This window comes from Pleurodeles waltl, chromosome 8 (genome assembly GCF_031143425.1).
Source record: "Pleurodeles waltl isolate 20211129_DDA chromosome 8, aPleWal1.hap1.20221129, whole genome shotgun sequence".
NCBI lineage: Eukaryota > Metazoa > Chordata > Amphibia > Caudata > Salamandridae > Pleurodeles > Pleurodeles waltl.
In genome coordinates, this window is record NC_090447.1 from 151,905,816 (window position 1) to 151,929,067 (window position 23,252).

The 23,252-nt window shown below is 47.6% G+C and overlaps 1 protein-coding gene across 1 annotated transcript; it reads right to left on the bottom strand.

Annotated features, from left to right (window-relative positions):
* Nucleotides 1-838: 838 nt before the first annotated feature.
* Nucleotides 839-7,925, bottom strand: CREBZF (CREB/ATF bZIP transcription factor). The gene is made up of 4 exons (XM_069203956.1): nt 7,703-7,925; nt 2,875-3,709; nt 2,594-2,668; nt 839-909 (listed from the first exon to the last, which is right to left on the bottom strand). The coding sequence occupies exons 1-3, from the start codon at nt 7,755-7,757 to the stop codon at nt 2,653-2,655; spliced, it is 906 nt and encodes a 301-aa protein (XP_069060057.1). The 5' UTR covers nt 7,758-7,925; the 3' UTR covers nt 839-909; nt 2,594-2,652.
* Nucleotides 7,926-23,252: the final 15,327 nt, after the last annotated feature.

The following is a 23,252-nucleotide window of genomic DNA, read 5'->3' on the forward strand; positions in this document are numbered from 1 at the left end:
TACCGTTACGTTGGTTGCTTTTTTCATGTGTTGCTAAAATTAATAAAAAAATATTTTTTTACATTGCAGTTTGATAATGTATAGCAATGTTTATATGCAAGCCTTGCTCTCTAAATAGTATATTATATAGCCTTGCTCTCTAAATAGTATATTATATAAAAGACTTTGAAGTACTGGAAGAAATAACTGGAAAACACTCATTTCAAGCAGACGTGAAATATACTCAAAAACAAAATAAGGGAAATCCGAATGTGGCCGGGCTACCACAATAAAATGGTAAATGTGTAAAATACCAACTTTGTAACCTATTCAATATGCAAATATCAAGTATTTAGAAAGATTATGAGGACACTAGAAATAACCAGAAAAAAAAAAAACAGTTCCTTCATCAAGAGAAGGAGAAAATAAAATTCGCACACAGTACACCAAACAGGTGGCAGTCATTTCAAACTGATACAAAAGCTTCAAGCTCAAATCTAAATTAGCATACAAAGTTTTATTTCAACACTTGCATTAGTTGAATAAATGCAGCACAAACGGTTTACAAATATTCAAGTAGTGTTCATTAATTCAAGACTTTCTTTGCAATCTGGACAAAAGTGCAAAATGTGATGACTGACATTTGCATTCTATTCTCTGATCCAAGTAGCTCATGTCAAACAACGCAAACAAGAAAAGGGATATTGAATCTTTAACAGTTCATAAAATTTAGAAGAACACTTTTACAAGACAATATAAGGATTGAGATATTGGAAACAAAATTAGCTAGCCCAATAATTACATGTTTTCCATAAAAAGACAAGCCCTAATATTTTACCTTTTAGTCTTGTTATACTACCTTTTAATAAATAGCAGGGAACGTGGCCAGGAGCTGGTCCCGTGTCTTCTGCCCCAGCACAGCTGATTCCACTTTAGCATAAAGAAAAATAAGGATGCTAAATATACATATACAATGCCAGAGTGAGGTTTCACAAAAAAATATGAAGGCAAGCCCCTAGAGTAACAGGGCAAGGCTTTTCAAATTGCATGATTTAGAGAACGCATTTAATTTTAAAATAATGATTGATAGCCCCTGCTAGTTCTCGCTCAAAACTAGCATTCTGGTCTGAAATTTTGAATAACTGCAATTTCTTTGTGAAACCTCACTTTACACAGACATCTTTAAAATCTCATTAATTGGCTTTATTTAAACATTTTGTACAACTAATTACAATCTACAAATACATATTAATTCTCAAGTGCAAGAACAATCAGACATTTACCAAAATAAAACTACGAGCTCATCAAGGATCGCCCACAGCCAGTTTGGCCTGCTGATGGGTTAACATTTTTAGTAAGTAATCTGTCCCCACATAACTAGGCAATCACCCTCCAGGGGTCAACTGCACTCCCCACCTCCCCCCCCCTACAGCTGCCAGCCAAGGAGAATTTGAACAGTGTTGTTGCATCATACACATGGGAAAGAATCAAAAGCATTACTTATGACACCCATTTGAATGCTGTACCCTTTCGGAGACAAAAATATTGTTCCTTATTGCTGAACCCAACATATATGCAAGTACCATCTCAACTTGAGCCTTCACTTTCCTCCTGCCAATAGTTTCAAAATTCCTATCCCAAATACAATGCTCAACTTTGTGGTCCAGTTGTAAGATTTCCAGTACCACATTGTCAATGTAGAAAGTGACTCACTACAAGCTTAATTTTGGCTGCAATGTTTTAAGATTCACTCTCAAGGCCCCTGTGTATCCCTAATGTAACTAAATGTTTCATTAACAAAAAAATGAAAAACCCGAGCTACATTTAGCCTACGATCTAGATGGCAAGAGGACTTCGCCTGAGAACGTTAACGTGTAAATAATTCCCCAGGATAAAGCATATTCTAATGAACCTGCTGCTCCCTGATGCAACTGAAATCTCCGCGGATATCGAAACTATGTAAGTGTCTTAGTTTTAAAATCAGCAATCTCAGCGTTAAATCTACTTTTAGGAAAGTATGTTGCCACAATCGCCACGCATTTCTGTACAAGTGACCACATAGCAGTACACTTGTTTAAAGATATCCAAAATAAAATTATGCTGCGTGGGCGACGCAATAGAGCTTGTATAAAGAACGTCTATCATACAACATGGCAGGTGCTCGGTTACTTTATATGCCATACTCAACAACTATATCAAAAAACAGTATGTAGAAATCGAACATCATTAAGAATGCAGCCAGCACGAACAGAAAGCAGTTGCGGCTGCCAAAGAAAAATGAGGATCCGAGAGCGATCATCTAACTTTAGAGAGATGACTCTTTGGTAGACTAGTTGCTATTTAATTAGCTGTCCCCAAGTGCTTGAGAAGCCCCACAATAAAGTAGTGGCAATTCACAATCTGCTATAGCCACATCTTTCATACAGGTCTTTTGGGCAATGGCCACGGGGAAGATGATACACCTCAGAGCACTGTCAAACTATTTACAAAAAAAGAGCACTTCTGTAATGTATAGCTAAGCCGTAGCCTGCCTCATTTTCTTAGAAACATTTCAGTTCTTCAAGCAAACTATGAACTATCTTTTCCGCATTATGGTAATCATATAGATCCTTACCAGGTTGCGAGGCGAAAACGACTGTTCTTTAACCCCTACAACGGAGCAGGGCAGGGAAATCACCTAAAAAACAAACTGTCAAAAAGGTTTAATAGTAAAGTATAATGTACAAAGGTATCTCACAAGCATGCTTTAGACTAGTGATCAACCAATATTAAGATGGCTTCCTAGCTGTTCGCCCACTGAAGATGTCCAACTTATAAAAATATGATTTACATGTATTTCTCAGTATAGGGCATGTCAAATGTAAAAGTTGTAAAATAGCAAGTACTTGACCCTACATTTTGACTGTAGAACATGCATTCCTCGCACAGGAGGAGCAAAACTCCACCGACACCTTCTCCTTGTCCACGTGCAGACAGATGCCACCAGACGTGCTCTCCTGCTCTTCCACTTTCACCCTCTTCCTGGGCAATGCATAATCATGGTCCATCTCCTCGCCGGATTCCCTGAAGAGAGATGTGGTGAGCATCATGCCTTTCACTCCAGTCAGTCTTCCCAACAACTGAGAAAGCACACTTTCATTGGCTAGAACTGCCTTTAAGTACTTAGTTTCCTCCTCCAGGTCGTGCACTCGTTTACCAAGCTTCCGATTCTCCTCTTTCAGCTCCACGTTTTCAGAAGACAAACAAGACACTTTCTCCTCAAGACCCATCACATATTCCTTCTTCCGAAGACGGTTTAGCCTTGCAGCCAAAGCATTCTTGTTAGTCTTGGCTGCCTCATAGGCTCCATTCAGCTTCCTAGTAGAGTTTTTGCCATTCACCCGATTGTGGGGACGTTCAACAGGTGAAGAACTGTCACGGTCTTCAGTTTTGTCGCCACGCACGAGCTGCTGCAACAGTTCCCCAAAAGGCAGTGTATCGGACTCTGACATGGTCACTGAACTATCGTCATTCCACATTTCCTTATGCAAGTGAGCATCCCAGCAGTGATCATGTCCAAGAAGCTCTGCCAGCTCCATGCTGGAGAGAAAATCCATGTCATCACCAGGACCAGGAGAGGACTGAGACGACATGGTTGTGGTTGGAGACTGAGGCTCTGTTGCCGAAGTAGTTGGCTTCCCTTGCTTTAGGTGGGGCCCATCAGCTTCATGCAGTGCTGCTCCTCCGTCACCTAAAGATCAAACGAAAAAAGGATCATTAGAAAGCTGTAGTTATTAGTAAAATTTGATATATTATATGGTGACTTTATGAAGAAATTGGCACGCTGAAGGGTGATATGACCAAAAACATGCAGGCAGAATAAAATAACTACACTTGATTCAGAAGAAGCACAAGATCCAATACTGGATTCCCTTTTTGCTTGTATAAATATCAATCTGAAAGCAGTCCTTTTTGGCATAGAAAGGGAGTGGAGGGGGTTCTGCTAAATAAGTAACTATTATTCTTTATTGCAGCAAACTGATCTTGAACCATTTGGGTAAAATTACTTGGTTTCCTAATAAATTCCAGGTATTATGATAGATAAAAATATATTGAGAAAACTCTGGTTTAACTGCACCCAAGTGTAAAGTTTCACTTGAACTCTTCTAGAATGAATGTGCTAAACTGGAACAAATTACCCAGGTTAATTAACTAGTAGTTTGAGCAAACAGATTCTGTTTTGTTAATACAAATAATGGAAATTCAATTAAGGGTGGGTCGCCAAACACAGGGATACATAGCAGGTATCCCTGGAACACGTCCTACTAGTGTGTCAGCATGGGCTATATCCAATTTGAAAATCGACCTGGGCAAGCATGCAAAGAAAAACAAACATTGGCTAAGCTGATAGGTCTTGCCTAAGAGATTTATTGGTTGTGCTTGTGTTTTTTGCTATGTTGCAAATGGCTCAAAGTAATGTAAAAAAGCTGTATGACACAGCCACCGTTGTCCAAGTTATACCATTTTTAAAAGTTTTTTTAATTATGCTGCACTGAAGCCAACACTTCTGTATAATACGGCTAAAAAAACATTGACAATGTCAATAGATCTTGCATAGGTGAGACCTATAAGCTTTGCCAATGCTTGGTATGGTAAGTTACTAGTATATGGCAGGACAGTTCTCCATCAACGGAAAAACAGGTTAAAAAAAAAATGACTTCCGACCCGTGCCTATTTTGCTTTGCTAGATACCTTTTGAGATGGCTATTTCTAAAATAAAACTCCATGGAGAAAGGCTGCATTACTCTTTCCTATAAAGGCTGTCACTTTGAAGTCAGCAGAAAGTAAAACAAAATAACCAGGCTCCCAGGAATATACAGCTTGACATTTGACCTCAGTCTTCAAATGCCCAACAAATTTGACAGATAAGCACAAGATCTAAAGGCCTGTTGACAGAAAAGGAGTTTGTGGAGGTATTCAGTGAACATGGCTTTCTCATTGGGCAGGACAACCCACACCGGGAGAGCCTAAAACAAATACAGCCAGCAAATGCAAACGACTGGCAGAATGCATTCCTAGGTCAACTTTCTTGAAGTTCCCAAAGATGTCTTCAGCAAACCAGACACCTGCGCTGTCTGATGGGCTGCGACTTTTTATTAAAAAACAGCTCTGCTATTCTCCCCCTTAAATGAAATGTTTTGGTAATCAGGCTACTCAACAGTGATTATCTAGTAAATAAAAGTACCGGTGATGCTGTTGTGCAGTGCACTAGTTCGGTATTTCAACACGCTTGCACTCAAGCTTAGAAAGGGCAGCAATGAAGAAACATGCAGATCAGGTTTAAAAACAGAGTAATTAAAAAATTAAAAAAATCCGCATTGGGATGGAAGCACAGTATCAATAAACAACTAAAGTCGTAATTCCATTTATAGGATCTCACTAGATTTTGATTGACAATTTTTAGGTGGAGCGCGGAAGCGCTCTGATGTGTTGTAATCAAACTGTGGGCTTTTAACCACACCCACTCACTTGTTCATAGGCTTGCCTTTAAAAAATCCTTTATCATTGGTAAATGCTTTACTTTTGTCCTTTCTTGGGGCAGTTTTGTTACCGCCTTGGACATCGACCCTGTTACATGGATAATTACATGTTTGTCGATACTTCTGACTGCAAGCAAACTTATTTTTCCTTTTTTGTCTCTCCTTTGCACACACTCGTGGCAGCGTGGTGTTTTGAATTGGCTTCCTTATATCAACTGTTTTACTTTTCATTTTCAACTTATGTGGCAAGAAAAGTCCAGTTAGGAATTTACAACGCTAATAGCTCCAATACGAGCAAAAGAGACCCACTGCATTGCAAATGCTTCTTTCTGTCAGTTACTTATCATGGAAATTACAGGCCCCTTGACCATATTCTGAAGGAGGAACGGATATCAGTTACGTAATTAAGACTGTTAAACCTTGTCTCGCAAATTTTATGTACTGCTTTAGATGAATTTACATGGTGCTTCAGAAAAAGGGATTCTTATTACATTCCATGTTATCAAATTCTTCAGCCAGCAACATTTTTGCAGTGTATATATAAATAAATAGAGAGAGATATAGCTTAGAGCAAATGCTGGAAGCAATCGAAAAGTTAAGTATTAATACACTCCAGTAATGTAATGTATTTAACATGAACGGTTATACTGAATGGGCTACAAGGCCTAAACTGGTTATCTGGGCCATTAAATTGTTATTTGTTTTACGAGCAAGTATTTTTTTTTTTTTTTAAATCTTGCTCGTGTATTAGCAATTGTCAAGCAAGTTTGCTATCACGACACATGCACCGACAGTGGGCTCTTTAAATATTATGTCATTTCTTGTTATACCAAAGAAAACTCATACTCCCCGGAAATTGTTATTTTTTACCTCCCAGACTTTACAATGTAGGCCCCCACTTGTCAAGAATACCTCCTTCACGCCAAGAAAAAACTTGTAAAGGGTGCCATCCTATGCCAATAATTACGCATAAAGTACCAGCGCCAGAGTTTTGCTGCTGATCTCGCCCCGTACTGGTACACATATGCCAAAAATATATCCAGTATTACAGGTGCAGCAGCATTTTGTCATGGTGGTCCTACATTATCACACTACCTTCAACATGCCAACAGCATGCTGCCGTGGGTGACACCCTAACCAAGGTGTCAAAAAGACACTGGCAAAAAAAACACTAGAGAACTATTGTCTTTGCTTACGTCTTTTAGCCGTGTTGCACAGCAGCGCGACTGTAACACGGCTGTAAGTAAAATTGTTTTTAAAAAAGTACTGTTAAATTTACCTTTAGCCATATTGCACAGCCACGCTTGCTATACAATATGGCTAAACAGTAGCTATGGTCTTTAGAAACTGAAGTGATAGATTGTTTCTGTGCAGAATGAATTTGTGCTGTAGGATAAACAATGGTCTATGCAGTCAGCTTAAGCCATCGAATTTTATCACAATTAGACTACTCGAAAGGTTTCTATATCATCAACTCACTCAACACGCTCTAGTTATTTTATTTCCGTTTCTAGTGCAACGGCACTAGAAACACCCAAAACCAAGGAAGCCGGACCTCGTGTAAAGCGTGACCCAACAATATAGATCTGCAAGTCTGGATTTTGAGCCTATTAAGATTTTAACATATAATAATAGTCCCAGCAAGCAACGTTCTGTTGGGTCAAAGTTAGGAAATGCTAGATACGCCTGATGACATCTGACTAAAAGCGTCGCTGGGAAAATATGATCTTTGCAGTAAAAAAAAAAAAATAATAACCTGCCCCACAATTGTTCGCACTATGTTCCGTTTATTATAAAAACGTTTACTACACCCAGTTACTTGTCGGCACATGCTACCGTCGATCTCATAATTAGGAACTACGGGAGCAGGCTATAACCCAGGCTCATCCATTTTCAGGCTAGATTAATGCACGCGTGACCAGAACAGTTTGAACCGGAGTCTAGAGCATCATGCGTGACATTTGTTATAATGACATATGGCCTATTAGGGAGGATGCAAGTAGTGGCCCTAAACGGAGTTTGAAGAGAAAAAAACGGTCGAGGGGCTGCCCAACGCCTGCGGAACGACCACGCCTGTCGGTAACGGCAGAGACCACCAAGGCCTCTTGTAACAGCCCCGCCACCAAATCCCACGCCCGGTACACTTGATTATGGGGAGGCCTCCCTCTCAATAGAAGGCCTTTCATCGTGCAGCCAAAACTCACCGCAAGCGGCGCGGGGAATCGGTGCACGGTAACGGCCAGAGCGCGTGGCCCGCATTAGAACGTCGTGTGTCGGACGCCTAGCGGACAGCCCTTCCGCTTCAAGATTCTTTTTTTTAAGTTTCCGCCTCCAGAAAAGTCGCAGACAGACAGTGCAGCTAACAACGTCAAAAAGAACGCCGTGATATCGCGAGAGTTACGTTTCTGACGGGTTCACCATAGAGACTCTTAGACTGTCGCCTCCAGAGAGACTTAAGCAATTTCTCGCGCAGACTTGTGGGAAAAGAAATGGAACGTGGCAGCCATATTTGGATGGGCGGTGTGCGTCGTTGTACAACTGCGGAGCATTAGACAATGACAAATTTCCTAGCTAAGGTGAAGGAAACTGAAAAATGTCCTAGCTATTGTGAACAAAACTTTCAATTCTATTAAGGACACGGAGGGGAGCAGTCCTTTCTTCACTTTATTGATAACAGCAAGTTCAAAGATCAAACACATTAAACTACAACTCCCATGATACCCACAAAACAATGACAAGGAGTAATCAATCCCAAATCCATAACAGTGTATATATAAATAACTGGCGGGTGCAATCCTTCCTCTTCTTCACTGAAGAAAGTTAGGGAACTCGCAACTTCAATCTCCTTTAGAATCACCTCCTACAAGGCAAGGAAGAGATTAGACATAGCAAGAGACGAAACTCAAAGAAGTAAAACACCAAAGAGAGCTAACAAGTATTAATTAAAATACATACATAAGTATATATAGCTCAGAAATATAGCCATAACAAAGCATAAGAAATGCGTCCAATATTTAATCAACACCAAGAAAAATACCATACACCTGCCAAGAGGACTCCTACGTCACCAAGCCGGCAGATCAGTCAATGCCAGATTCTGACATAATCCAACGAACCCACCTAGCAATGGTAGGCAAAGAAACTGCCTTAAACGGTTTCTTGACAGCAATCAATAGCTGCCTCTCCCCGGGAGGTCTAACATCCTCCACGACCGCTTCATAGGTCTGAAGGCATCTCACCACGCATAACCTAGGATGAGACTCAAAACTGGGGTAAGATACAAACCTGGTATCTGTTTTCGTCCGTCGGGAAACAGTGAAAGTAACCCCGTTTGGGGTGAAGACACTGGCGGACACATCCAAAGCCCGCACATCGGAAACACGCTTGAAAGAGACCAGGCACAAGAGCATCGCCAATTTTGCGGAAAGCTGTTTCCTGGATAAAAAACAATTATCCGGCCAAGCAGATAAAAAATTAAGAACTTGGTTCACGTTCCATAACCCCGAAAAACGAGGTTCGGGAGGACGAGACAAGCGAACCCCCTTCAAGAGTTTACTCATCCAGGGGTGCTCCCCCACTGGAACATCACTGATAGTACTATGTCCCGCCGAAATTGCAGAACGAAAATAATTAATAGTACAATAGGACAGACCAGAAGAAAAAAGTTCAGCCAAAGAATTGACTATAAATTCAATGGGGGCCACCACGGAATCCACCACCCTCTCCATACACCAACTGTCCCATCTGTTCTAAGCCGATCTATATCGCTTGATGGTACCTGGGGCCCATGCCTCTCTAATAAGGGCTGTAGCTTCCCGTAAAAGGCAGACGTTTTCCCAACGTCCCCTGAAATCCTCCATGCCATGAGATCGAGATGACCCTGAAGCACCAGAGGATGATGGCGACCCTGTGGGTCCTGGAGGACTCCCGGAACACAGGGGAGTCTGAGAGGAGCCATCCAACACAGCTCCAGAAGAGTAGGGAACCACGGCTGAGCCTTCCAGATCGGAGATATCAGTATCAGGGACGCTCGCTGGCGACGCACCTGGGCCACCACTCTGGGGATCAACAGGAACGGAGGGAACGCATAGCACTGATCGTTCGACCAATCCTGTAAGAAGGCATCCACTGCTCTCGCCCCCGGATCGGGTTTCCAACTGAAGTAAGTCAGAAGTTGAGCATTCCATTGGGATGCAAACAAATCCACCACACAAGGACCCCAACGGTCCATCAGGGACCGAAATATCTCCGGATCCAGACGCCAATCGCTGGAATCCTTGAGGTACCGGGAATTCCAATCCGCCACCTGATTTTGAGTTCCCGGAAGATATTCCTCCGTGACTGAAATCTGCCTCTGAAGACAATAATTCCAGAAATCCTTCGCCAAGTCCGCTAGAACCTTGGAGCGAGTGCCCCCCAGTCCGTTGATATACTGGACAGCTGATATATTGTCCATCCGAAGAAGAAGGACACAACAGGAAACCCTGTCTCGTGTCAAAGAGCGGATCACAAATGACCCCGCCAGAAGCTCCAAGCAGTTGATGTGGAGGTTCAACTCCTCCGAGGTCCACTGACCTCCCATGGAAATCTGACCACATCTGGCTCCCCAGCCCAACCTGCTGGCATCCGACTCGATCACCAGGTCGGGGAGAGAGCCGAAAATGGCCTTGCCATTCCATGCTTCCATGTGGTCCAACCACCACTGCATCTCCAGACGAGCCTCCGAAGAGAGCTCTACCAGGGCTGAATAAGAATGCCCTTTCCGGAGATGAGAAGCCTTCAGCCGCTGCAGGGCCCTGTAATGAAGAGGACCCAGGAATATAGCCTGGATCGACAACGACAGGAGTCCCACAATCCTGGCAATCTGCTGGAGGGAGGTCCTGTCCCTGCGGAGCACCCTGGCGATCTCCTTCTTTATCGTGGAGATCTTGTGCCCCGGAAGATGCAGCGTTGCTGATGTCGTGTCCACCACAAACCCCAGAAACGTTGTGGATTGGGAGGGCACAGAGATGACTTCTCCGAATTGATCACGAAGCCCAGGTCCTTTAGTAATGCAATAGTTATGGTTGTGTAAGACAGTAGTTGTGCTTTGGACTGGTCCATCAGAAGGATGTCGTCCACGTAAATAACCAGTCTTGCGCCCTGAGTCCGCAAGAACTCGACCAGCGGTCTCAGCAGTTTCGTGAAGCACCAAGGTGCTGACGAAAGACTGAAGGGAAGACACGTGAACTCGTACACCTGACTCCACCATTAAAACTGCAGAAACCTGCGGTGAGGGTGGTAAATGGGGACCGTAAGATATGCGTCCTTGAGATCTACACGTATCAACCAATCCCCTTGACATAAAAGGTCCCTGAGAAGATGGATACCCTCCATCTTGAAATGACGATAAACCACCCATTCGTTGAACGCCCTGAGATTTATCACTGGGCGAAACCCTTTGTCTTTCTTCTCGACCAGAAAAATATTGCTCAGAAACCCCCTCGGATGAAGAGAGGTCTGAACAATGGCTCCCTTGCCCAGAAGAAGGCGGACTTCCGCATCGATCAGCAGTGAATCCTGTATACTGAATTGAATGGGAGGAGGACGAACCGGTTGAACAGGTGTCCCATATGACTCTATGCGAAAACCTGCGACCGTCTGTAGAACCCAAGGGTCGGAAGTAAGCCGGGCTCAATTGTTTGTGAAGAGCGCAATCCTGCCTCCCAGCCCTAGAGGGGAAGAAAGAGGGGTGCTCACCTGTACTTCCTCCTTGGGAACTGGAATTTCCCCGTTGGAAACGCGAGGAGCGTCCCCGGCCGGAACCCCTGTTGGGGAAGAAGGTCCCCTGACGGCCATCACTCCAGCCGTTGTTACGCTTGCCTTGGGTCCTTCCTCTTCCGGCCCCGCCGAAAACCTTCCCGGGAAAAATCTTGCGCATCAAGGATTGCGCCTTATCCAAAGCGGAGAAAGTAGAGACGAATCGCCCAAGCTCCTTCACAAAGGGGTCCTCGAAGAGCTTGCCCTGGGATATCGCGCCAGCCAGCTCCGATGACTCGGGGGGTGACTCCGATGATGAGGGCTCATCGGATGAGGGTCGCATTGTGGGGAGGCCTTGGCGCCCATCTGCGACCTCTAGTGTGGAGGAAGAAGGTTGGGATTCCGACATGTTTGACCCCGAGGACATTTCTCACCCTCGGTCCTCTGTATGGGTCCCAAGTTCTAAAGTGGCGGCCTATGTGGCTAAAACTATCCAACACCCCTTGGAGCAAGGGGTCTGGGCCCGCTTACGAGCGGAATGTCCTCGGCCAACGCTGGGGGACAAGGTGGCTTCAACACCTGTGTTGGACCCAAAATTATGTACTTTCTTTTCGAAGTACATGCGCAATCCCAAAAAGGGGATCGATCATTCTTGGCAGTCATGCCAAGACAAAGTCTTGGGTGTGTTGGGCCCCCTAACGAAGATTATTGAGTTGGCGGATATGGCAAAGACTATGGGGGAACCCTTGCAGGCAGATCTAGTAGCTGGATGGGCGCAAAGGGCAGTTTGTCTATTAGGCAATGCCAATTGTGCCATGTCCACGGAGGGACGCCGCTCTCTCCTGATAAAAATCAATCCTAAGTTGGAGGAGCTGGCAACATCGGAGGCTGGTGCGATAGCCCAGGGCAATCTCTTCGGGGACCCCTTTGTGAAGGAGCTCGGGCGATTCGTCTCTACTTTCTCCGCTTTGGATAAGGCGCAATCCTCGATGCACAAGATTTTTCCCGGAAAGGTTTTCGGCGGGGCCGGAAGAGGAAGGGGTCGCTCCTCCGGCCACTCTCAGCAGTCAGGCCCCTCCAGGACCCAAGGCAAGCGCAACAACTGCTGGAGTGATGGCCGTCAGGGGACCTTCTTCCCCAACAGGGGTTCTGGCCGGGGGCACTCCTCATATTTCCAACGGGGAAATTCCAGTTCCCAAGGAGGAAGTACAGGTGAGCACCCCTCTTTCTTCCCCTCTAGAGCTGGGAGGCAGGATGGCGCTCTTCGCAAACAATTGGGCCCGGCTTATGTCCGACCCTTGGGTTCTACAGATGGTCGCAGGTTTTCCCATAGAGTTCTATCGGACACCTGTTCAACCGGTTCGTCCTTTTCCCATTCGTTTCAGTGTACAGGATTCATTGCTGATCGATGCGGAAGTCCGTCTTCTTTTGGGCAAGGGAGCCATTGTTCAGACCTCTCTCCATCCGAGGGGGTTTCTGAGCAACATTTTCCTGGTCGAGAAGAAGGACAAAGGGTTTCGCCCAGTGATAAATCTTAGGGCGTTCAACGAATGGGTGGTTTATCGTCATTTCAAGATGGAGGGTATCCATCTTCTCAGGGACCTTTTGTGTCAAGGGGATTGGTTGATATGTTTGGATCTCAAGGACGCGTATCTTACGGTTCCCATTTACCACCCTCACTGCAAGTTTCTGCAGTTTCAATGGCGGAGTCAGGTGTACGAGTTCACATGTCTTCCCTTCGGCCTTTCTTCAGCACCTTGGTGCTTCACGAAATTGCTGAGACCGGTGGTCGAGTTCTTGCGGACTCAGGGTGCAAGACTGATTATTTACTTGGACGACATCCTTCTGATGGACCAGTCCAAAGCGCAATTACTGTCTTACACGAACATGACTATTGCATTACTACAAGACCTGGGCTTCGTGATCAATTCGGAGAAGTCATCTCTGTGCCCGTCTCAATCCACAATGTTTCTGGGGTTTGTGGTGGACACGACGTCAGCAACACTGCATCTTCTGGGGCACAAGATCTCCAAGATAAAGAAGGAGATTGCCAGGGTGCTCCGCAGGGACAGGACCTCCCCCCGGCAGATTGCCAGGATTGTGGGACTCCTGTCATCGTTGATCCAGGCTATATTTCCGGGTCCTCTTCATTACAGGGCCCAGCAGCGGCTGAAGGCTTCTCATCTCCGGAAAGGGCATTCTTATTCGGCCCTGGTAGAGCTCTCTTCGGAGGCTCGTCTAGAGATGCAGTGGTGGTTGGACCACATGGAGGCATGGAATGGCAAGGCCAATTTCAGCTCTCTCCCCGACCTGGGGATTGAGTCGGATGCCAGCAGGTTGGGCTGGGGAGCCAGATGTGGTCAGATTTCCATGGGAGGTCAGTGGACCTCGGAGGAGTTGAACCTCCACATCAACTGCTTGGAGCTTCTGGCGGGGTCGGTTGCGATCCGCTCTTTGACATGAGACAGGGTTTATTGTTGTGTCCTTCTTCGGATGGACAATATATCAGCTGTTCAGTATATCAACAGACTGGGGGGCACTCGCTCCAAGGTCTTAGCGGACTTGGCGAAGGATTTCTGCAATTATTGTCTTCAGAGGCAGATTTCAGTCACGGTGGAATATCTTCCGGGAACCCAAACTCAGGTGGCAGATTGGAATTCCCGGTACCTCAAGGATTCCAGCGATTGGCGTCTGGATCCGGAGATTTTTCGGTCTCTGATGGACCGTTAGGGTCCTTGTTCAGTGGATTTGTTTGCATCCCGATGGAATGCTCAACTTCCGACTTACTTTAGTTGGAAACCCGATCCGGGGCGAGAGCAGTGGATGCCTTCTTACAGGATTAGTCAAACGATCAGTACTATGCGTTCCCTCCGTTCCTGTTGATCCCCAGAGTGGTGGCTCAGGTGCGTTGCCAGCGGGCGTCCCTGATACTGATATCTCCGATCTGGAGGGCTCAGCCGTGGTTCCCCACTCTTGTGGAGTTGTGTTGGATGGCTCCTATCAGACTCCCCTGTGTTCCGGGAGTCCTGCAGGACCCACAGGGTCGCCATCATTCTATTAATTATTTTCGTTCTGCGATTTCGGCGGGACATAGTACTATCAGTGATGTTCCAGTGGGGGAACACCCCTGGATGAGTAAACTCTTGAAGGGGGTTCGTTTGTCTCGTCCTCCCGAACCTCGTTATTTGGGGTTATGGGACGTGAACCAGGTTCTTAATTTTTTATCTGCTTGGCCGGATAATTGTTTCTTATCCAGGAAGCAACTTTCCGCAAAATTGGCGATGCTCTTGTGCCTGGTCTCTTGCAAGCGTGTTTCCGACGTGTGGGCTTTGGATGTGTCCGCCAGGGTCTTCACCCCAAACGGGGTTACTTTCACCGTTTCCCGACGGACTAAAACAGGTACCAGGTTTGTATCTTATCCCAGTTTTGATTCTCATCCTAGGTTATGCGTGGTAAGATGCCTTCAGACCTATGAAGCGGTCACAGAGGAGGTTAGACCTCCCGGGGAAAGGCAGCTTTTGATTGCTGTCAAGAACCGGTTTTCAAGAAGTTTTATTTTAAACCACTCCATGAGGCCGCCTCGTTGGTGGTAAGCAAGCTTTGAACCTGCATAATCTTCGCCTCCGGTCCTGCTATAGAATGAAAAAATTTCCTAGCTATCGTGAAGGAAACTTTCAATTCTATTAAGGACACGGAGGCGAGGATTATCCCGCCCATATACTATATTAGTATTACCCACCCGGGATTGAGCTGCCGGTTGGTGACATCGGAGTTACTCTTGGCAGGTGCATGGTATTTTTTCTTGGTGTTGATTGAATATTGTACGCATTTCTTTATGCTTTGTTATGGCTTTATTTCTGAGTTATATATACTTATGTATGTATTTTACTTACTACTTGTTCACTCTCTTTGGAGTTTTTATTTTTGAGTTTGGTCTCTTGCTGCGCCTAATCTCTTCCTTGTCTTGTAGGAGGTGATTCTAAAGGAGATTGAAGTCGCAAGTTCCTTAACTTTCTTCAGTGAAGAAGAGGAAGGACTGCGCCCACCAGTTATTTATATATACATCGTTATGGACTTGGGATTGGTTACTCGTTGTCATGGTTTTTTGTGGGCACCATGGGAGTTGTAGTTTAATGTGTTTGAACTTTGAACTTGCTGTTGTCAATAAAGTGAAGAAAGGACTGCATAATCCTCGCCTTCGTGTCCTTAATAGAATTGAAAGTTTCCTTCACGATAGCTAGGAAATTTTTCATTCTATGTCAGGACCGGAGGCGAGGATTATGCATAACTTTCTTCGCTTTCTATTTAGTAGCAAGTTCAAAGTTCAACATATTCAAAGTTAAACTACAACTTCCATGAGGCAAATGTCTCTATGGTAACCAATGTCTAATCACAGTTCACTCCGATGGTGTGTGTATATATATCCTGAGTGCTGTCTCCATCCTCTTTCTTCACTGCTCATGGTCAGTTAAGTCCCTTGAAATAACTGTCTCTGATTTGGAAAGAGTGATTGTTATCTTTAACATCTTTATTACTGTCTAGCCTTGTGCCAGCATAACTGCATAACGCGCCGATCACTTGTTGCTATGGACACTAAACTAGCGCGTTAGGCTTTTATGCCCGAGTGCAGATCGTTTTCTTTGATACACGTTAAGTCCACCAGAGGGAGCTCTTTCGCGCGTGCTGGTGTCCTGAAGCATTTCCACAGCGTTCTGAGACGCCGTAAGCGCTCGATCGATTTAGGATAACGCAACAGGGTTTTTTCTTGAGCATTAGGCTCAAATTAACCCTCCAACCCCCGCAAAACACTTGCGGTAAAAACGGCTCCCACTTTAGGAGCTCAGTGCAACGTTTATTTCGTGCGCTGAGGCAGTGTTGGCCTCATATTTTGACAGGAGTGCCAGGGGGCTTCCCTCTTTACTGTACTAGGGAGAAATTATCCTGTCCTTCTCCCTCCTGTGATCCCTATGCAGTCCATTCAGGACCATGATTTTTACCCCAGCCTGTCCCCAGGGGAGGGCACTTCCCAACGCAGGCTACCTCCTGAGGTAGATGTACTTCTTACCCAGGCCATATCCAGGGCCTTGGCCCCCTTTAAGGATAGCGTAGCGAAACTATCTGACCAGGTTTTTAAGGGGACAGGCATGTTTGGGGGGATGGGTGCCGACCCTAAAGTAACGGCGACAGTTCACAAGAAATTGCGCAAGCGTGACGCAGGGCACCTGGAAGGCTTCGATTGCTTAACCGAAGTTTTTCACAAGAGTGCACGCGCGCTTAAGCAACCACCCTTCCGGGAGGGATCTTAGCCCGGAGAGACCGGTGAAGATCTTCACCCTATATTAGACCCTTGTAGGAAGTTGGCCCTGTATATACTATTTCAAAGCAAGAAATAGTGTGCACAGAGTCCAAGGGTTCCCCTTAGAGGTAAGATAGTGGCAAAAGCAGATAATTCTAATGCTCTATTTTGTGGTAGGGTGGTCGAGCAGTAGGCTTATCAGAGGGTAGTGTTAAGCATTTGTTGTACATACACAGGCAATAAATGAGGAACACACACTCAAAGACAAATTCCAGGCCAATAGGTTTTTATATAGAAAAATATATTTTCTTAGTTTATTTTAAGAACCACAGGTTCAAGATTTACAAACAATACTTTAAATGAAAGGTATTTCACTCAGGTATTCTAGGAACTTTGAATAATCACAATAGCATGTACAGTTTTGACAAAAATGGCAATAAGCTATTTTAAAAGTGGACACAGTGCAAAAATCAACAGTTCCTTGGGGAGATAAGTAAATGTTAAGTTCACAGGTAAGTAAAACACTTTCAGGGTTCAAAGTTGGGTCCACGGTAGCCCACTGTTGGGGGTTCAAGGCAACCCCAAAGTTACCACACCAGCAGCTCAGGGCCGGTCAGGTGCAGAGGTCAAAGTGGTGCCCAAAACACATAGGCTTCAATGGAAATAGGGGTGCCCCGGTTCCAGTCTGCCAGCATGTAAGTACCCGCGTCTTAGGAGGGCAGACCAGGGGTGTTTTGTAGGGCACCGGGGGGGACACAAGCAGGCACAGAAAGTACACCCTCAGCGGCACAGGGGCGGCCGGGTGCAGAGTGCAAACAGGCGTCGGGTTTCCAATAGGAATCAATGGGGAGACCCGGGGGTCTCTTCAACGATGCAGGCAGGCACAGGGGAGGCTCCTCTGGGTAGCCACCACCTGGGCTAGACAGAGGGTCGCCTGGGGGTCGCTCCTGCACTGGAGTTCGGTTCCTTCAGGTCCTGGGGGCTGCACGTGCAGTGTGGTTTCCAGGCGCCGGGTTCCTTGAAGCAGGCAGTTGCGGTCCGGGGGAGCCTCTGGATTTCCTCTGCAGGCATCGCTGTGGTCAACTCTGGCTACTCACGGGCTCGCAGTTGCCACGGAGACCTCCCTGTAGCATTAGTTTTCCGCAGGTCGAGCCAGGGGCGTCGGGTGGAGAATGCAAAGTCTCACGCTTCCGGCGGGAAACATGTGGTCTTTAAAAGTTGCTTCTTTGTTTAAAAAAAGTTGCATTTTCTTGAACAGGGCTGCTGTTCTCGGGAGCTTCTTGGTCCTTTAGATACAGGCTAGTTTTCTGAGGTTTCAGAGGTTGCTGGACCCTGTTGGATGCGTCGCTGTTTCAGTTTTCTTCGAAGTAGGGAGACAGGCCGGTGGGGCTGGGGCCAAATCAGTTGTCGTCTCCGTCTTCACTGCAGGGCTTCAGGGCAGCAGCCCCTCTTCTTCTTTAGGTTGCAGGAATCTATCTTCCTCGGTTCTGGGAGCCCCTAAATACTCAATTTAGGGGTGTGTTTAGGTCTGGGAGGGCAGTAGCCAATGGCTACTGGCCCTGAGGGTGGCTACACCCTCTTTGTGCCTCCTCCCTGTGGGGAGGGGGGCACATCCCTAATCCTATTGGGGGAATCCTCCATCTGCAAGGTGGAGGATTTCTAAAAGTAAGAGTCACCTCAGCTCAGGACACCTTAGGGGCTGTCCTGACTGGGGAGTGACTCCTCCTTGTTTTCCTCATTATCTCCTCCAGCCTTGCCGCCAAAAGTGGGGGGCAGTGGCCAGAGGGGCGGGCATCTCCACTAGCTGGGATGCCCTGTGGCGCTGTAACAAAGGGGGTGAGCCTTTGAGGCTCACCGCCAGGTGTTACAGTTCCTGCAGGGGGAGGTGAGAAGCACCTCCACCCAGTACAGGCTTTGTTCCTGGCCACAGAGTGACAAAGGCACTCTCCCCATGTGGCCAGCAGCATGTCTGGTGTGTGGCAGGCTGGCAAAAACTAGTCAGCCCACACTGGAAGTCGGGTATGTTTTCAGGGGGCATCTCTAAGATGCCCTCTGGGTGTATTTCACAATAAAATGTACACTGGCATCAGTGTGCATTTATTGTGCTGAATAGTTTGATACCAAACTTCCCAGTTTTCAGTGTAGCCATTATGTTGCTGTGGAGTTCGTGTATGACAGACTCCCAGACCATATACTCTTATGGCTACCCTGCACTTACAATGTTTAAGGTTTTGCTTAGACACTGTAGGGGCATAGTGCTCATGCACCTATGCCCTCACCTGTGGTATAGAGCACCCTGCCTTAGGGCTGTAAGGCCTGCTAGAGGGGTGACTTATCTATGCCATAGGCAGTGTGAGGTTGGCATGGCACTCTGAGGGGAGTGCCATGCCGACGTAGTCATTTTCTCCCCACCAGCACACACAAGCTGGCAAGCAGTGTGTATGTGCTGAGTGAGGGGTCCCCAGGGTGGCATAAGACATGCTGCAGCCCTTAGAGATCTTCCCTGGCATCAGGGCCCTTGGTACCAGGGGTACCAGTTACAAGGGACTTACCTGGGTGCCAGGGTTGTGCCAATTGTGGGGTCAAAGGTACAGTTTAGGGAAAGAACACTGGTGCTGGGGCCTGGTTAGCAGGGTCCCAGCACACTTTCAAATCATAACTTGGCATCAGCAAAGGCAAAAAGTCAGGGGGTAACCATGCCAAGAAGACATTTCCTTATACGCCGACTCCGCAGCCCACACACTCGACCACATCTTCTCAGCCAGCAACAATGTCTCTTTCAGCCACACCACCGAACTCAGCTGGACAGACCACTGCTGCATCCACTTCTCCTACCAGAAACCAGTCACTCACCACCACCGCACACAACCCCCCGACGCAACTGGAGCAAAATATCAACGGATCAACTGATCTCCACTCTCGCCCGGGCCCCACCCCCTGGGACCCAGGACCCCAAAACAGCCACCACCAACCTGCATCGCTGGATAGAAGATTGCGCCAACACCCTTGCACCGCTCAAAAACCCCCCAAACACCTCCCACAGAATCAAGGCCAGCTGGTTCACCCCAGAACTACAGGAATCCAAACAGCTATGTCGTAGAATGGAAAAAACCTGGCACCTTGACCCTACCAACTCCAACCACATCGCTTTCAAGGATGCCCTACGCAAACATCACCAACTGATCCGCACCACCAAAAGGACCCACTTCAAAAACCACATCGACACCAGCGCTCACAACAGTAAAGAGCTTTTCGGCATCGTCAATGAGCTCTCCACCCCCAGGACCTGCTCCGACGAACCCCCGCCATCACAGGAGTTCTGCAACTCACTGGCAACCCACTTCCATCAAAAGATAGAAGAAATCCACAATAGCTTCAAATCCCAGACCCACCAGCTGACTACAAACACCCAAGAACCCAACACTCCAAGCAACACCCACCTCCTCCACACCTGGACCCCCGTCAACATAGAGGACACCGCCACCACCATGGCCTCCATCCATTCAGGATCACCATCGGACCTCTGCCCACACCATATCTTCAATAAGGCAAACATCATCATCGCCCCCCACCTCTGCAAAACCATCAACAGCTCCTTTGAGTCAGCCACCTTCCCAGAAAGATGGAAGCACGCAGAAATCAACACCCTGCTGAAGAAACCAAAGACAGACCCAGACAACCACAAGAACTACCGGCCGATCTCCCTCCTCCCCCTTCCCAGCCAAGGTCATCGAAAAAATCGTGAACAGCCAACTATCCCGGTTCCTAGAAGACAGCAAGGTACTCGACACCTCCCAATCCGGATTCCGCAGAAACCACAGCACCGAGACTGCACTCAGTGCTGCCACAGACGACATTAGGACCATGCTCGACGAAGGAGAAACAGCAGCACTCATCCTTCTGGACCTCTCCGCAGACTTCGACACGGTATGTCATCACACTCTCCGCACACGCCTCTACAACGCTGGAATCAGCGACAAGGCACTCGACTGGATCTCGTCATTTCTCTCAGGCAGAACCCAGAGAGTCTGCCTCCCACCGTTCCTGTCAGAAGCCTCCAGAATCATCTGTGGCGTTCCCCAAGGATCTTCGCTCAGCTCCACGCTCTTCAACGTTTACATGGCCCCCCTCGCCAACATCACACGAACCCACCACATCAACATAGTTTCCTACGCAGACCACAGTCAGTTCATCCTCTCCCTCATGAAAGACCCTACAACTGCAAAGAACAACCTCCACAACAGACTTCACGCCATCGCCAGCTGGATGGAATCAAGCCACCTCAAGTTAAACACAAATCCTCATCTTTGGCACCAACCCCCCAACTTGGAATGACTCCTGGTGGCCCACCTCCCCAGGAACCGCGCCCTCACCCACCACCCAGGCACGCAACCTAGGCTTCATCTTGGACTCCACACTCAGCATGACTCAGCAGGTCAATGCCATCTCCTCTTCCTGCTACAACACTCTCCGCATGCTCCGCAAAATCTTCAAGTGGATTCCAGTCGAAACCAGGAAAACTGTCACCCACGCCCTGGTCAGAAGCCGATTGGACTACGGAAACGCCCTATATGCAGGAATAACAACCAAACTCCTAACAAAGCTGCAAAGTATCCAGAATGCATCCGCCTGCCTTATTCTGGACACCCCACGCCGCGACCACATTTCTCCCCTCCTCAGAGACCTTCACTGGCTACCAGTATCAAAGAGGATCACCTTCAAACTCCTCATCCACGCACACAAGGCCCTCCACGACACAGGCCCAGCCTACCTCAATGACAGACTCACCTTCCACATCCCCACCGCAATCTTTGCACCGCCAGCCTCGCCCTCGCCTCCATCCCCCGCATCCGCCGCACCACAGTCAGAGGAAGATCCTTCTCTCACCTAGCCGCCAACACCTGGACCTCCCTACCGCTCCACCTTCGCCAGACTCAAGACCTCTTGACATTCAGGAAACGCCTCAAGACATGGCTTTACGACCAGTAGCCCCCCCCCCCAGCACCTTGAGACCCTAACGGGTGATTAGTGCGCTCTATAAATCCTTGATTGATTGATTGATTTTTCGGGCGATCATGGAATGGTGGTGTAAGGAAATGCCTCCTTGGCATGGTTACCCCCTGACTTTTTGCCTTTTGCTGATGCCAAGTTATGATTTGAAAGTGTGCTGAGGCCTGCTAATCAGGCCCCAGCACCAGTTTTCTTTCCCTAAACTGTACCTTTGTCTCCACAATTGTCACACCCTGGCATCCAGGTAAGTCCCTTGTAACTGGTATCCCTGGTACCAAGGGCCCTGATGCGAGGGAAGGTCCCTTAGGGCTGCAGCATGTCTTATGCCACCCTGGGGACCCCTCACTCAGCACATGCACACTGCTTGCCAGCTTGTGTGTGCTAGTGGGGATAAAAAGACTAAGGGGGTCATTCTGACCCTGGCGGTCATGGACCGCCAGGGCCAACGACTGCGGAAGCACCGCCAACAGGCTGGCGGTGCTTCCATGGGCATTCTGCGGTCAGAAACGGGAAACCGGCGCTGCAAGCGTGCCAGACACTGAAAATCGCAACGGGTGCAACTGCACCCGTCGCACCCCTTCCACTCCGCCGGCTCCATTCGGACCCGGCATCCTCGTGGAAGGGGGTTTCCCGCTGGGCGGGCGGGCGGCCTTCTGGCGGTCGCCCGCCAGCCCAGCGGGAAACTCAGAATGACCGCAGCGGTCATTTGACCGCGGTGCGGTCATTCGGCGGCTCCCGCCGGGCGTGCGGTTACCGCTGCCCGCGGGAGTCAGAATGACCCCCTAAGTCCACATGGCACTCACCTCAGGGTGCCATGCCAACCTCACACTGCCTATAGATCTAGATAAGTCACCCCTCTAGCAGGCCTTACAGCCCTAATGCAGGGTGCACTATACCATAGGTGAGGGCATAAGTGCATGAGAACTATGCCCCTACAGTGTCTAAGCAAAACCTTAGACATTGTAAGTGCAGGGTAGCCATAAGAGTATATGGTCTGGGAGTCTGTCATGCACGAACTCCACAGCACCATAATGGCTACACTGAAAACTGTGAAGTTTGGTATCAAACTTCTCAGCACAATAAATGCACACTGATGCCAGTGTACATTTTATTGTAACATACACCCCAGAGAGCACCTTAGAGGTGCCCCCTGAAACCTTAACCGACTACCCGTGTGGGCTGACTAGTTTTAGCAGCCTGGCACACAACAGACATGATGCTGGTCACATGGGGAGTGTGCCTTTGTCACTCTGTGGCTAGTAACAAAGCATGTACTGGGTGGAGGTGCTTCTTACCTCCCCCTGCAGGAACTGTAACACCTGGCGGTGAGCCTCAAAGGCTCACCCCCTTTGTTACAGCACCCCAGGGCACTCCATCTAGTGGAGTTGCCCGCCCCCTCCGGCCACGGCCCCAATTTTGGCGGCAAGGCCGAGGAGATAATGAGAAAAACAAGGAGGAGTCACTGGCCAGTCAGGACAGCCCCTAAGGTGTCCTGAGCTGAGGTGACTCTGACTTTTAGAAATCCTCCATCTTGCAGATGGAGGATTCCCCCAATAGGGATAGGGATGTGCCCCCCTCCCCTCAGGGCGGAGGCACAAAGAGGGTCTAGCCACCCTCCGGGCTAGTAGCCATTGGCTACTAACCCCCCAGACCTAAACACACCCCTAAATCGAGTATTTAGGGGCTCCCAGAACACAGCAAGATAGATT